Source organism: Tenrec ecaudatus, chromosome 10, assembly GCF_050624435.1.
Source record: "Tenrec ecaudatus isolate mTenEca1 chromosome 10, mTenEca1.hap1, whole genome shotgun sequence".
Classification (NCBI taxonomy): domain Eukaryota; kingdom Metazoa; phylum Chordata; class Mammalia; order Afrosoricida; family Tenrecidae; genus Tenrec; species Tenrec ecaudatus.
The window spans coordinates 13713354-13728102 of NC_134539.1; the positions used below are offsets into that span (position 1 = coordinate 13713354).

At 44.9% G+C, this 14749-nt stretch overlaps 1 protein-coding gene across 6 annotated transcripts in view; it reads right to left on the reverse strand.

The window, feature by feature from the left end:
• Positions 1–14749, reverse strand: part of MPDZ (multiple PDZ domain crumbs cell polarity complex component) — a 187616-nt gene that overhangs the window by 21586 nt on the left and 151281 nt on the right. For all 6 annotated transcript variants that reach the window (XM_075559920.1, XM_075559919.1, XM_075559916.1 and 3 more), the window contains 7 exons: positions 13697–13789; positions 13532–13606; positions 11720–11894; positions 6390–6535; positions 5057–5140; positions 4684–4877; positions 1201–1348 (listed from right to left, as the gene is read on the reverse strand). In XM_075559920.1, the coding sequence (XP_075416035.1) occupies positions 1201–1348; positions 4684–4877; positions 5057–5140; positions 6390–6535; positions 11720–11894; positions 13532–13606; positions 13697–13789 (915 nt within the window). The remainder of the gene's footprint in view (positions 1–1200; positions 1349–4683; positions 4878–5056; positions 5141–6389; positions 6536–11719; positions 11895–13531; positions 13607–13696; positions 13790–14749) is intronic.

Sequence of the window (14749 nt, forward strand, 5' to 3'; positions counted from 1 at the left end):
GCAAGAGCCCCGGCCCTGACATCCCTGTTCCATGAGTCTCCTTGAGCCAGGAGGCAGTTTTGACACCAAAGATGTGGCAGAAGAGCAGCAGCAGCAGAACCCACAGCCAGAGCAGGAGCCGGAGTGTCGCACCTCCCAGCCCACAGAGCAAGGAGAGCTGAGCGCTAGGCGGAGCGAGGCGAGTTTGTGGGGTGGTGTGCCCCTCCGAGCTGAGTTAGGGAAGCTGGGTTCGCTGATCCTCAGAACTGGAGCAGAGTGTCTTCATGGAGGCTGACAGCGAAGTGGCATGCCCTTCGGGTATTTATGAGCAACCTCCAAGAACACTGTAGCAGGTCCAGCTCATTCCACCTGAATTATCCCGGTTACTTCCGTGATAAATCCCTTAACTGTGAGCTTTGCTTGCGAGTTCTATGTGGCCGTTTCAATGAATTATCAAATGGTGAGAGGTCAACGCAGAAAATGGTGTGAGACAGAGAAGCAATGTATTTGAGATGATAATTTAAATGAGGGGCGTCAGTACTTATTTGCATTGTAGTGAGTGAATTACTTCGTAAGCTTATCTAGTTTTACCCTTTGTTATTCTTGCCAAATGGCATTCGTTTTCTTGGGTCTAGGTAAAAAGGTGGGGGAAGTTACTGACTAAATTACGTGATTCGGCTGTCAGTGACTGTTGAAGAGTTAATTGAAGCGGGGAGTTTGCTGGTTATATAACCGACCACCTCAGAAGGGGGAGGTAGCTCTCAGTATCGGCGAGAGAGAAGAGGCAGGAAGGGAGAGCAAACTTTGGACCCTGAAATTCCTGGGAAGTGCACCTCCTCAATCCAGGAGATGGCTTTGAGTTCTGAGCAGTGATTGAGGAGCAGCAATAGCAAAACCAGGAGCCAGAGCAGGAGGCAGACCAGTCCTGGTTTTCCTGAATAATCTGTGACCGCCCTGAGCAGGGAAGAGGCTGGCCTACACAAGGCAGAGAAGAAACAACTGTATCCTGAGTATTTCTCACCTGAATTGTCACTTGTTAACTTCACTAAAAAACCACTGTCTGAGTCCTGACAACGGATTATGGAACCAAACAGAAAAGTAGAGTGCCAGGGTGGGGGGCGGGGAGGGGCACAGTGCTATTTTATGAATGGCAGTCCGACGATCGTTTCCATTGTACTTACATACTGTTACACACAATTATCTTTGGCCCTCGATTTGTACCTTTAACAAAGCTGCAACCGCTTCCTGGGTGGCATTCTGGACGTCTTCGCCATTGACCGTCAATATCTGGTCTCCCTGCGTAAGCCTTCCATCAGCATCTGCGATTCCTCCTTTGACAATATCGGACACAAACACGCCAGTATCATTTCTGCAAACACAATTTTGAATTTCAACATTATTTTTTCTCCACTGCAATGTGATGCTTAAGCTCGCGCTTTAAATGAGATTTTAGTTTGATTTGTATGACTGAGAGTTTTAGCTTTTGAGCAACACGGAGGAAACAGCAGCATTAGTGACTTGTGGGGAAAAAAAACAACGAACGTCTTAGATTCTTCCACACATCGAAACGATGCTTCACCACCATGTTCATTCGCTCGCAGTCTTGCACTGTGGGAGAAAGTGGGTGTCGCTGCTCTCACTTTGTGGGTCACGGAGTTCAGTAAATGGCAAGAATGGGCCGCCGAGCCAGCGGTCTGCTACTCTTTTGGTAAGGAGACACCAACGGGCGCTGACTGTTGCTATGGAAACACATGGTTGCCATCATTATCAATATAATTAGCATTTCTGAAAATAACTGATGGGTTTATCGGCTAAAGGTGCTAAATCCCCAGAGCAGCTCTACTCTGCCCTAGAGGGTCAGCTATGGCTTGGAAACAACTCCACAACATCAACTTAAGCCAGTGGGTGCCCCAAATTAACCATTCCGTGATGGCTTTTATTTTATGTCATATGGATCTAAAGACCCTTTGGGGCCCGGTGGCTGGACATTTGGCTCCTAGCTGAAGCGCCAGCAGTTCAAACCCACCTCGGAGTTGCAAGGGAGAAAGCCATAGGCGCCTGCTCTGGTAAAGCTGCACAGCTGTGCAGCACACCCATGACGGGGCAATTCTCTGCATCGAACTTCAACAGGATAGAGCTATTCAAAGCAAACACGCACTATTCTTTCTCCAATCCTTTTTAACAATTTGTAACAGAATTGTTAAAAAGCTAAAAAGTACAATGCAAAACCATGTTAAAATACACAGAGAACCGAAGGTAAAAATGCATAAAGAATCCCACTTGTTTTCCACAAGGCTATGCACCGTAAGCACGACATTTTCCCATCTGATTTTTCTGCCTTCGCATTGGGAGTAAGAGAGTTGACTTGGATAGTTCTTGTATGCTCTTCTCAAGGCAAATAATTTAGGAATTATTTGTGAAGTGTTTTACCCGTGGACTCCATTTGTTGAAGTATTTGGCTATTCAAAATACATTTTAATTGTCTTATAGTGCAGAACTGAACTTCTGATAGTCCAAAAGAAGTGTTTAGTTTTTAAGACCTATTCCCACAGATTTAAATAAGATACTTACATTCATACTTATGCTAAAAAACTCAGCTTCAACACATTGGTATAAATGGCCTTTTATTCACTTTTATATAGCTCACTGGAGTACAAGGGGAGCGGGGTATTGCTTTGGGAGGGCTGAAGAGTGTCATTCCAAAAGAGGGGCGTGATGACATAGAGGCCCGGTTTCCCAATTATGTGAAAGCTGCTTACTGGCCCAAACAAAACCAAACCCCAAAACGGATTAGAAATTGAGTTTCTAACTGCGGATTGTTGCAGACTAAACAAGAGCTTCAGCTTTTCACCGAGAGATGGTCCCAGAAGGAGTGCCGACTGCCCTGCTGTCTCTGGGGCCTTCTGAGAAGAGAAGCTCAAGATGCGACGAGAAAGAAACACTCACTCCTGGGCTTCAGATTCATTGCTGCCAGGTGAGTATTTGAACAACTTAGGTACAGAGCTTGTGAGTGACCACACTGACCAATGGTCCTTGTCCCTTACTTGAAGCCTTTGGTTCCCTTTCAGGGACAAGCTGCTGGCCCCCATGGCTTTCCTAATCATTACGGTTCTTCTCCTAGGCATATCCTTCACCTGCTATAAAAGACCTGGTGGCTTAGTGGTTATGTACTGCTCAGTAGCTGCTCCCGGAGAGGAAAAAGGGCAGCCTGCTCCCTAAGCCTGTACAGTCTCCCAAATCCAGTTCTACTGGAGCAGCTCTGCTCGGTTCTATAGGGTCCCTGTCAGTTGGGGTTGACTTTGACTTTATGGCATTGAGTCACTATCACCTTTAGCCTTAGCTCAGGCATCATCCGAGAAGAAGCCAGATTATATGAAGAAGAGTGTGGCATCAGGATTGAAGGAAGGCTTATTAACAAACTGTGGTATGCAGATGACACAACCTTGCTTGCTGAAAGTGAGGAGGACTTGAAGCATTTGCCGCTGAAGATCATGATGCATCCTTCAGTGTGGATTACCACTCAATATACAGAAGACCAAAGTCCTCACAATGGACCAATAGGTAGCAACGTGATAGAGAAAAGATTGTCAAGGATTTTGTCTTATTTGGGCCCATCATCAATACTCATGGAAGCAGCAGTCAAGAGATCAAAAGATGCATTGCATTAGGTAAAGCTGGTGACCTTTTTAGAGTATTGAAGAGGAAGGATATGGGACTTTGAGGACCAAGGTGCACCTGCTCCAAGCCATGGTGTTCTCTATTGCATCATATGCAGGAGCAAACTGGACACTGAACACAGAAGACCATAGAAGAATCGATGCATTTGAATTGTAGTGCTGGAGAAGAATGCTGAAAATACCATGGACCGCCAAAGGGACAGACCAATTGGTATTGAAAGAAGTTAAGACTAGAGTGTTCCTTTAGAGGCAAGGATGGCCAGATCTGGTCTTACATACTTTGGACATAATGTCAAGAGAGACCAGTCCCTGGAAAAAGGCATCATGTTTGGTAAAGTGGAAGGGTGGTTAAAAAGAAGAGGAAGCCCATCAGCGAGATGAATGGTCACACTGACTGCATCCATTAGTGCAGGCATGGGGACCACGGGGAGAGGATGGTGCAGGACTGCGCAGTGTTTCCTTCAGTCATGCACAGGGTGGCTATGGGTCAGAGCTGACTCAATAGCACCTAACAACAACAGGAAGCATTTTTCCAGGGAAATTTCCCTAACCTACTTCCTTTAGAGAAGACCACACAATCCCTCCTTTTCCCTTTCTTGTTCTTATGGCTCTCCTTCAAAGCATCTGTGCCATTCGACTAACCACATAGCCTTGTTAAAAGACTGTATTTAATTTTAGCTCACCAGACTCTGAATTGTTGGAATTAAGAATCATGTCTTGTTTAACCTTGTAAATGTAGAAGAAACCAGTGTATGTCCTGGGATACAGTATTCAAAAATTACCAAGCTGACTTTGTTGGGAATTATTGAGTACCTCCACAATCTCTCAAAATGCTGACTTAGAAAGTTTTCAACTGATGTCCTTTGATAGTCTATTAGCAACCGAATTGAGTGCAGACACCTACAGAACTGGCAGCTGAACCTCTATCTACTACGGCCATCATTCTTTTGCGACAATTAGCCCAATTACCTCCCAAAGGTCAGGTGCTCTCACGCTTTCCACCATGAGTTCGTCTCCTCAGTCATACCTTTTACCCACAATGCTTAATCCCAGGCCTTTCCCTGGCTGCTTCTGCAGCTCAATGGTGAGGGTGTCACACACGTCTTCCTCTTTGTAGGGAGTCTCATCTCTGTAGAGGGTCAGGCGCACCCTTTGAGGCGTCTGTCGGAGGACATTGATCGCTTCATCATGTGTAGCCTTTCTCAAGTCGATCCCGTTCACCTGTATGAACAAGGGGCATCGTGGGAAACCCAAGTGAGGGAAGCGAAGTGCTACTCAAAGAAAGAAGGACAGAACGGAAGAATGGAGCGAGGAAGGAAGGGAGAAAAACTCGCTAACCAAAACCGCCCAGAGAGTAGACTTTTGTTCATTGCCAAGGTCAAATGTATGGCATTCCATACCTCTAAAATCTGATCTCCAGCCCAGAGTCTCCCATCCTTACATGCCGCTCCTTCTTCATAAACTTCATGGATAATAATGGCACCCTAAGGACCAAACAGAGCAAATCCAGGCTTGGTGCTGCCACTCTCAGAATGGTAGGCCCAAGCAGAATCAGTGCATGCCGCAGTTGATAGACATCACTAAGAGTTGTACACCTCCCTGTGGCCATGCCGAAAACCAAAGAAAAGTACAACACAATGTTTGCCTCAAGGCTCAAATATACATTTTTTTCTAATAGTACACCAGTTAAACAGAAAACATAAGTAAATAAAAAGTATATGTGTCTAAATGTAATAAGGAGCCTTAGTGCCAGCGTGGATTCTGCGGAGTACTGCTAACCACCAGGTTGGCAGTTTGAATCCACCAGCTGCTTTGTGGAAGAGAGGGGTGCCTTTCCATTTTCATAACCAGCTACCAGTCTTAGAAACCCAGAGGGGCAGTTCTAACCTGCCCCCATAGGGTAGCTGTGAGCTGGTATCGACTTAAGGGCAGTGAGTTTTTGGTATGTACATATAATATCTACAGAACTATGCATGTGAGGGGGCTCCAAAACGTTTATGGAAAAGCTTTTGTGATCTTTTAATTCTATTTTCCAAGAACTTTTGGAAGGTTTCCTGTATAGTATATTTCCTATTTACAAAAGAAATTAGACTATATAAGCATTTTGAACAATTAGGGATTTTTTTCCTACAAATTATCCAGTGTTTCAAAAACTTCTCTCAATATAAGTCTAAAGCAACCATAATCAGTTCAGCAAAACAGAAAATTCAAATACAAAGAGACCAGCCCCCGGAGCAGGGATTGTGCTTGGCAGAGGGTGAGGGAATAAAGAAGATGACCAGGGGGAGCTAGCTGGATAAATAGATGCAACAATGGGCCCGAAACGAGCGATTGTCGTGCTCACACAGACCCAGACAGTGTTCTCTTCAGTTTTACACAAGTCACTGGGAGTCGGAGCTGACTCAGTGGCACCTAGCAATGGCAACAGGGACTGGTGATCCCAGAGAAATATTTGGAAATCTAAGGGTCCTAGTCGCATATGTCCTATATCTTACTGATTCAGTATTGGTTTGCTCAACACACAACTCCAATATATAATTGAATACAGCAGTTCCAAGCTACCAGGTGAGAGATGTGGGCACTTGGCTTTTGCAAAGATTGACGGCTGGCAAACTTATGTGGCTGCTCTCCTTGGTCCTACCCCAGAGCTATGAGTTGGAATCATCTCAACAGCAGCGGGCTCCAGGCTGCTGGGCTGTCCGTGTGTCTGCAGCAGCTCGGCGCTGCACTCACCAGCAGTGTGTCGGACCCACCGACGATGCTCAGGCCCAGCCCCGTCCGCCCTTTGGAAATCTCAATAGTTGTTTCGCAGCCAGGGATGATGGGGCAGGTGGCAGGATCAGAGGCAAAGATCGCAGGTGTTGATGACCTGCTTGTACCTAAAACAAGTGAAAAGTGAAATGAAACCTGATTAAAAACTGAATAGAAGAGAGACACATCACACTCACTGTTTGGGTTGCCTTCAGGGATAGGGAACGGGGTCCTGAATTTGGGACAAAAGGAACCATAAAATGCACTTCGGATTAAAAAAAATATTTTCTGTGTAGAAAGTCCACTCATTATGATATGGATGAGCCATCTGATGAGCTGCTCTGTAAACTTACCTCTGCTTCACAATAAAAAGTTGTGTGTGTGTGTGTGTGTGTGTGTGTGTGTGTGTGTGTGTGTGTGTGAAGGGCAAATCACTTTGAGTCATTAATGTTACCTTAGGGTTAGGGGCATGGGATTTTTCAATAAATTATTTCCTGTGTCGTTCCATTGTATATTAATTGCTAAGAAAAACAAGTGTGGAGGCGCTGGAGCATACAGTCATCCTGAGTTCTCTTTGATAGCCTTCATTCCATTTATGCCAAGCCCAAGGTTTTAAGAACTGGTGCTCTGTTAAATGCAGAAGAGGGGGTGCCAGGGACATGGAACACACACGGGGCAGAACACGGCGCACAGCCCACATCCATGATTCTGCGCATGGTGGCTTTTGGGCACCTTCAGGCTTTGATTTTGATGTTTGTTTTCCATTTCCTATTCTCCTTATCCTAGAGCACCTATTTTTATTTTTCACACTATGTTCAACTTTGAGCATACATGCACCTGTATGAGATATCTGAGTTTATAAAAGTGAGCGAACTTGCGAATTCTTTTCTTGGGTCTCCCTTCATGCTTTCTAAACTCAGATGTTAAATCCTGGTGCATCACTAGGAGGCCAATTCACAGAATTCACAAAAATGCACAGAAAATATAAACTCAGGTTGGAATAGGTAAGAAAATATTATGACAGGACCTGGAGCACAGGATGACACACACCTTGCTTGGCTATAGGCTTCACACCATATGTTTTATGATATACCAAATAGCATGCACCGCACAGCTTATTTCAAGGAAGCGAGGAAAGTTGGTGGAATAGCTTGTGCTTTGGACAAACTATTCTAGCAGAGTATTTATTTGTTCCTGAAATGGTAAGAACAGGTGCATGGAACTTTCTTTCCTGTTACATTTTCATCTAGCATTTCCTCTTTTTATAGAGAATGCTATTTGGGGATCAACATGAAATCTAAAATTGAGAAAATTTACATAAAATCTCTAAACATGTTAGTGAATTTTAAAAATTTTATCCAACTACATTGCAAATGTCCTAAACTGTTCCGTTAAGAACCTGCCTGTCATGAGGAAATAATGCTAAGTGAAGTAAACTGAACACAAAAGGACAAGTATAACATGAGTCCACCGATGTAAGTTTAAATATATATATATATATATATATATATATATATATAAAGAACAGAAAGGTAAATGCAAAAGGGGAAAAAGCTACTGTACACAAACACTCCAGAGGTGAGGTCCAGGTAGTATGGAGGGGCCAGATCAAATCCAGGGGTACCTATGGTAGCCAACTAAAAAGGGGGTGGGGAGGGAGGTCAAGGGAAAGAAAAAAAATATGTGTGAAAGATGTGTGGTGGGGGAATAGGGCACTGACCCACCCAAGGGGAGGGTATTGTTTGTGTCTCCACAGGAAACGAGGGACCAGACTTAAAGCTAGTGCCAGATGAATGCAGTGTGCCGGCAAGGAGTGGGGAGCTAGTGGAGGGGCCTGAGGGCTCGGTCCCCATACCAGCTATGTGGACAACTGTCCCTCACCCCAGAACAATTTACTTGATAGGACGGCACTGAAGCAGCAGCTAGGGGAGAGAGGCATGTCTGATCAGAGCAAATGGGAGCAAATGAAGGGGGAGGAAGAGAGGGTGGAGCACATCCTGGTCCATCAGGCCTGGAGGACAATATCCCCACTCTGAACAGCCCATGGACAGAGTGGCCCATATGGCTGATCCCACTACGAGACATGCTGTCCCTCGCTGGCCCAGAGCCCTAAGGGGGGCAACACTGGAGACTCAGGGCTGGGACTGGCCCAGACTGAGCCCACGACACTGAGGCAAACCACTAAAAGCATGCAGCAGAGCAACCGTAGGATCAGCGGCAAGGAGGGTGTAGGCCTGGTAGGGATTCAGCAAGCGGCCTGGTAGGGATTCAGCAAGCCTGGTAGGGATTCAGCAAGCCGAGAGAGGTTTGGTAGGGATTCAGCCTGGTAGGGATTCAGCAAGAGGTCTGGTAGGGATTCAGCAAGCCGAGAGAAATTACTGAAACCCAAATGAAGGCTGAGCATGATAGTGGGACAAGAGGAAATAAAAGGAGATAGAGGAAATAACTAGGTGAAAAAGGGTATTTACAGAGGTCTAAAGACTGGAATGTACATATCTAAATATATTTACATGAGTGTGGGGAAACAGATCTATGTGCATATATTTATAGGTTTAGTATTAAGGCAGCAGATGGACATTGGGCCTCCACTTAAGCACTTACTCAATGCAAGAACACGTTGTTCTATTAAATTGGCATTCCAGACGCACACCTTCCCAACATGATCGCTGAAGTAAAATGTGTGCATGAGCAGGTGTGGTGACAAAAGCTGATAGTGCCCGGCTAACAAAATATGTGGCATGTGGGGTCTTAAAGGCTTGAGGAAAAACAAGCAGCCATCTAGCTGAGAAACATCAAAGCCCACATGGAAGAAGCACACCAGCCTGTCTGACGACGTGGTGTAGAAGGGACCAGTTATCAGACATCAAAGAACTAAAAATCATATCAGTGGGTACCCACCTTCCTGCTATGAGCACTGAGGACAAACGTGTGCATAAGCAAATGTGAGGAAGAAAGCTGATGGTGTCTGGCTATCAAAAGATAAAGCATCTGGGGGTCTTAAAGGCTTGAAGAAAAACAAGCAGCCATCTAGCTCAGAAGCAACAAAGCCCACATGGAAGAAGCACACCAGCCTGTGTGACCATGAGCTGTCGAAGGGATCAGGTATCAAGCATCAAAGAACAAAAAATCTTATCATTGTAAATGTGGGTGAGTTCAGAGTGGAGACTCAAAGCATATCGGCAGGCAACTGGACACCCCCTGACTGAAGGATTGTGGGGAGGAGATGAGCCAGTCAGGATGCAGGGTAGCAACGATGAAACATATAACTTTCCTCTAGTTCTGAAATGCTTCCCCCCACCCCCCAGTATCATCATCCCAATTGTACTTGAAAAATCTGGCTAGACCAGAGGATGTATATTGGTAGAGAGCAACTGGAAACACAGGGAATCCAGGACAGATGACTCCTGCAGGACCAGTGGTGAGAGTGGTGATGCCTGGAGGGTAGAGAGAATGTGGGGTAGAAAGAGGGAACTGATTACAAGTACAGCCTCCTCCCTGGGGGATGGACAGCAGAGAAGAAGGCAGGGGGAGATGTCAGACAGTGTAGCATATGACAAAATAATAATAATTTATGAATTATGAAGCGTTCATGAGGTAAGGGGGAGTAGGGAGGGAAGGGGAAAATTAGCAGCCAATATTAAGGACTCAAGTAGAAGGCAAATGTTTTGAGAATGATGATGGCAACAAATGTACCTATGTGCTTGACACAATGGATGGATTGTGATAAGAATTGTAAGAAGCCCCAATAAAATGATTAAAAAAAACCAAGAACCTGTTAAATTAACTGGATATTTCATAGCTGGGAGGTCAAAAGTGCACCCAACCCTCAAATGCATAAAAGTCAAACGTTTCAAAAGATTGCTTTTGATGCTTACATTTTGCTTTGTCAACCACCAGTGTAATTTTTCTCAAACGTAATTTTAAGGAATAATGTGCCTCAATATACCAGGTTGTTACCTTAATGAGACAGAGTTCACATACACTTACCTCCTGGATTTTGACAGGATCGACTGTTCCACCCAAGCCACAGAGCTCACACTTACTAGGTACAAGGAGCCTTCAAAAGTTGATGGAAAATGGAATCACAAGAGGAAGGGACTTCCCCATGAACTATTCGAAGCCCCTTGTACCTGGTGGTGGTTGTTGATATTTCACTGAGCTCTCTGCAACCTCCTAATTCATAGCCACCTGTGGGCAGAGTAGGACTTCCACAGAGGGTTTTGTAGGCTGTGATTTCATAGGCCTGGTTTGGAACGCTGGATGACAAATAAGGAAGCCCAAAGGAGGACTGATGCTGGTGAACTAGTCTTGGTGACAGATGTGAAATATACCACAGACGGCTAGAGATCAGCGTCTTGGAAGAAGTACGGCCTGATGGCTTCTTAGCAAGGGGAAGGGTGGGCCTTGGCTCAGATACTTTGGCCATGTTACCAGGGGAGGGGGGCAGCCCCTGCAGAAGGTCACCGTGCATACAAAAGCAGAGGAAAGAGCAGCTGAAGAGAAGACCCCAGGGAGATGGGTTCGCACATTAGCTGCAAAGAAAGGCTCGAATCTAGCAGCGATTATGAGGACGGGAAATGTCCGGTCCCTATTTTGTTCTGTTGTAAATAGGGTCACTATGAGTCAGATCCACCACACCTAAAAACAACAACAAACTCCATGGGGATGGACTACCCAGGTCCACTCTCCCTTGGAACCAACTGGTGGGTTCAAACCACAACCCTTTCGGTGAGCGAGAGAATGCTTAACCTGTGCCACACCAGAGCACCTTAGACGGCAGTAATGACCAGCAGTGTACAGCTGTGTGTGTGTGTGTGTGTGTGTGTGTGTGTGTGTTAGGCACTGTTGAGTCTACCTGTGAAGGAGGATAACTGAATCCATTCCTACATATTAGAAAACTGGGGCTCAGAGGAGTGAAATGTCAAAAAAGGAACATCCCAAAGGCGCTTCTAAGGCATTACTCAGATACCTGGAACGGCAGGATCCCTCAGCAGAAGATCTATGGGGAGCAAAGAGCAGCACCTTTGTGAGATGAATAAACGGAGGGTCTGAGTGGGTGTGCTTCAGGGTTTTCCTAAGGCCCCGGGCCTGGATCATGCAAAGCCCACCTAATGCCCGCTTCACAGTCTGGGCCTCTTTCCTCAGGAACTCCCCGGTTCACACTAGGATCTCACTAAAATCGTCCGACAATGGGCTTTCAAACAGTGCCCGACTGGCAGGCAGGCAGGTGGGTGGGCGGCTCCCTAGACTAAGATGCTCTGCAGAGCACAAAGCTGCCCTGTGCTCAGGACTGAGAGGGGCCCAGCCCTTACTTCGGAAAGGTTCTGGTTCTGGGGAGCCAGAAGAGGGGTCCCTCGGAGATGGGGAGCTGTTCTTGTCCTCGCCCTTTGCGGTGGCAGCTGCTGAAGCAACTGTCTGGAGGTCCGGGGTCTCGGCGTGAACGGTGAGCCTCACGGTGGCCTTCGCTGTCTTCAGGAGGTTAATGAACTGACGGATGTTGGGGTGGAGAAAAGCAAGATCCAGAGGCAAATTAGAAGGCTCAAATAAGTCACAGTCATAACTGTAATCTAAGTTTACCTGGGGTTGGCAAAACAGACAGAAGAAATACTATTTCCGCGACAGGATTTGAAGGGTCTAGAAAGGAGTGGTTTCTTATTTATTAATTGGATTGCCTGAGGCAGACGGGCATGGTTCGTTTTCCTGTAAGTCTGGTTCTGACCAGAATCTTGCTTACAGCGTCGGATCGTTTCTTTATTTTTACTAGCTCTAACTAAGCAAGACATTTCTCTGCAACCTTGCGAGACAAATGAGATCTTTTACTCACGTCCTCATGCCATGGAGAAATGGAAGGAGCTCATTCAGACACTTCTGATTAAATGCAAACATATATGCTACCAGTACCAGGCATAAGGTGATCACGCCGGTGTAAATGAAAACACAGAGCAAGGATTAAAGAGTCTGATCCATATGAGATTGAAACTGACTAAAAAACCGACATTCTTGCTGCCCATTATACGGAAAAGGAAACACGGTAAGACAGGTCTATGACAATCCCACAACCAAAGGAAGGAAAACACGCTAAGTATCAGGAGTATTATTGGTTTTTTTCCTGGAATTTAACGTATGAAAGGTCTCATGAGATGTGCTTTATACAATTGATGTATGTATATGTATGGATTGTGATAAGAGTTGTATGAGTCTCTAATAAAATGTAAAAAAAGAAAAGAGGAGAAAAAAAATGATTAGGGCAAAGACTGTACAGATGTGTTTTATACAATTGATGTATGTATATGTATGAACTGTGATAAGAGTTGTATGAGCCCCTAATAAATTGTTAAAAAAAAGAATAAAAAAAAAGAAAGAAAGGTCTCATGAATTTTTTTTTATTTTAGTAAGTATTAAGTATTAAGATCACATCTGGGGAGGCGAAAATTCAGTTACAAAGAACTGTCTAACTCTAACACAATTAAATATTTAATGATGTGTTTATAAAGCAGGATGCACAGTGAAAGTTATGGATTCGAAGATATAAAAAGCTGTTATAAAGCATTAAGTATACTAGATATTTATAGGAGAAACGATTCATTTAAGGGTAAAAAATCTTTTGGTACTACTATTAAGCGTTTGTTTAAGTGTTTCATGTTTTCCTAGATATTTATCAAAAATTGTCATTGACTGTTGATTAGTTTACCAGGTAAGAGAAAAATTACAAATGAAAAGCGTCACCATCACGTTGAAGAACAGCAATTGAACACCTTGTGAGTAGGTTCTTTTCCTTGGGGCCCCTATATATAATATAGGAGACCAAGCCAAGTGGCAACTCTTTCTGCCCATGATTCCTTAATTCAAACTCCGAACGCACGGCTACCAAGCCGACCCCCACCACTCAGCAATGTCTGCTAGGATGGAGAACTGCCTTGGTGGGTTTCTGGGAGTGGAAATTTTTTTGCGATTAGAAAACCACGTGTTTCTTTTTTGAGGAACACCTGGTTCAAACTGTTAAACTTTGGGCGAGCAGCTGAACACATGCCCCCTAGTTAGGCCTTCCAGAATAGCTCTTTCCTACCCTAGCCACACCCAGGAAATGCGATCGTAATACCATTTGCTTTCTTTTGCAAAAATACCTTTTCAGCGGGATAACCAACCACTACTTCATCATCTACAGCCAAGATCTGGTCGCCAACTTTGAGCCGTCCATCCTAAGAGGAAACATGGGCGATTGTGAGTGATTCTCCAGCAGGCCTGCCCTCCCCCAACACTTTGCAATGGTGAGCATGGCCGTTTCGCACCTTGGCTGCCACCCCATTCTCCGTCAGACTCTGGATGACGACGCCTCGGACTGTAGTCTCTTCGCTGATAGCAATGCCCAGACCCCCCTGGTCCTAGAAACGCAAAGTGAGGACATGAGCACCTTATGGAGAAAGCACTGTGGCTGTGATGTCATATTTCACCCACGGGTGGGCAAGACCGGGGACTCTTTCCTGAAGTCTCTGACTGGACATCTCTTATGAAGCTTCTAAGCTTTTTCTAAGGGCTCCCTCATCAAATATCGACGTATTGCCCTTCTTCTTAAATGTCCGACTTTCTAGCAGTCTTACGAAATAATCAGAGGACAGAGGTGCAGTTGATAATTTAGTCACCAACATGCCACACTTGCAAAGTTCATCTTCTGTAACTGGCTAACAAGATGAGTCACTTAAAACCAACCCGTTCCAAATTCTCTACATACCTGACTTAAAGACATGCTTAAGAAAGGATCTTGTTCTGTATGTATATGTATGAACTGTGAAAAGAATTGTATCAGCCCCAATAAATTGTTAAAATAAAAAAAATTAAAAAAAAGAAGAGTTGTAAAAACAAAAAAAATAAAAATAAAAATAAAATTGAAAAAAAAAAAAAAAGAAAGGATCTTGTTCACCATTCAGGGGCTGATTGTCAATCACTAAGCTCTGATCTGAGCTTACTCATCTGAGCTCTCAGTTTATGAAAAGACAAAGTCCGGGAGCTTCAATTTCTTTATCCCTTCCTTTCCTCCAGGGCAGTTTCTTGGTAAATGAGTGAGAGATCAGGCTTCCTTTCACACCTTAGGGCTTTGGAGAGTACAAGTTGGGTCCCAATTAAAGCACCCATTAGACCAGTGGTTTTGCAGCTTGATGTAGCCTCAGATGACCTAGAGGGCATGGGAAAGCTGGGTCCAGGGCTGACCCCAGCCATCTGCACTCACTGCACCAGGGAGATGTCAGCACTTCTTTTTCTCACACCTTGGGGAGGTGCTGATGCTCCAGGTCTAGGGACCAGGCTCTGCAGAATCAGTGAATTGGAACACTGGTGTGAAGGACACC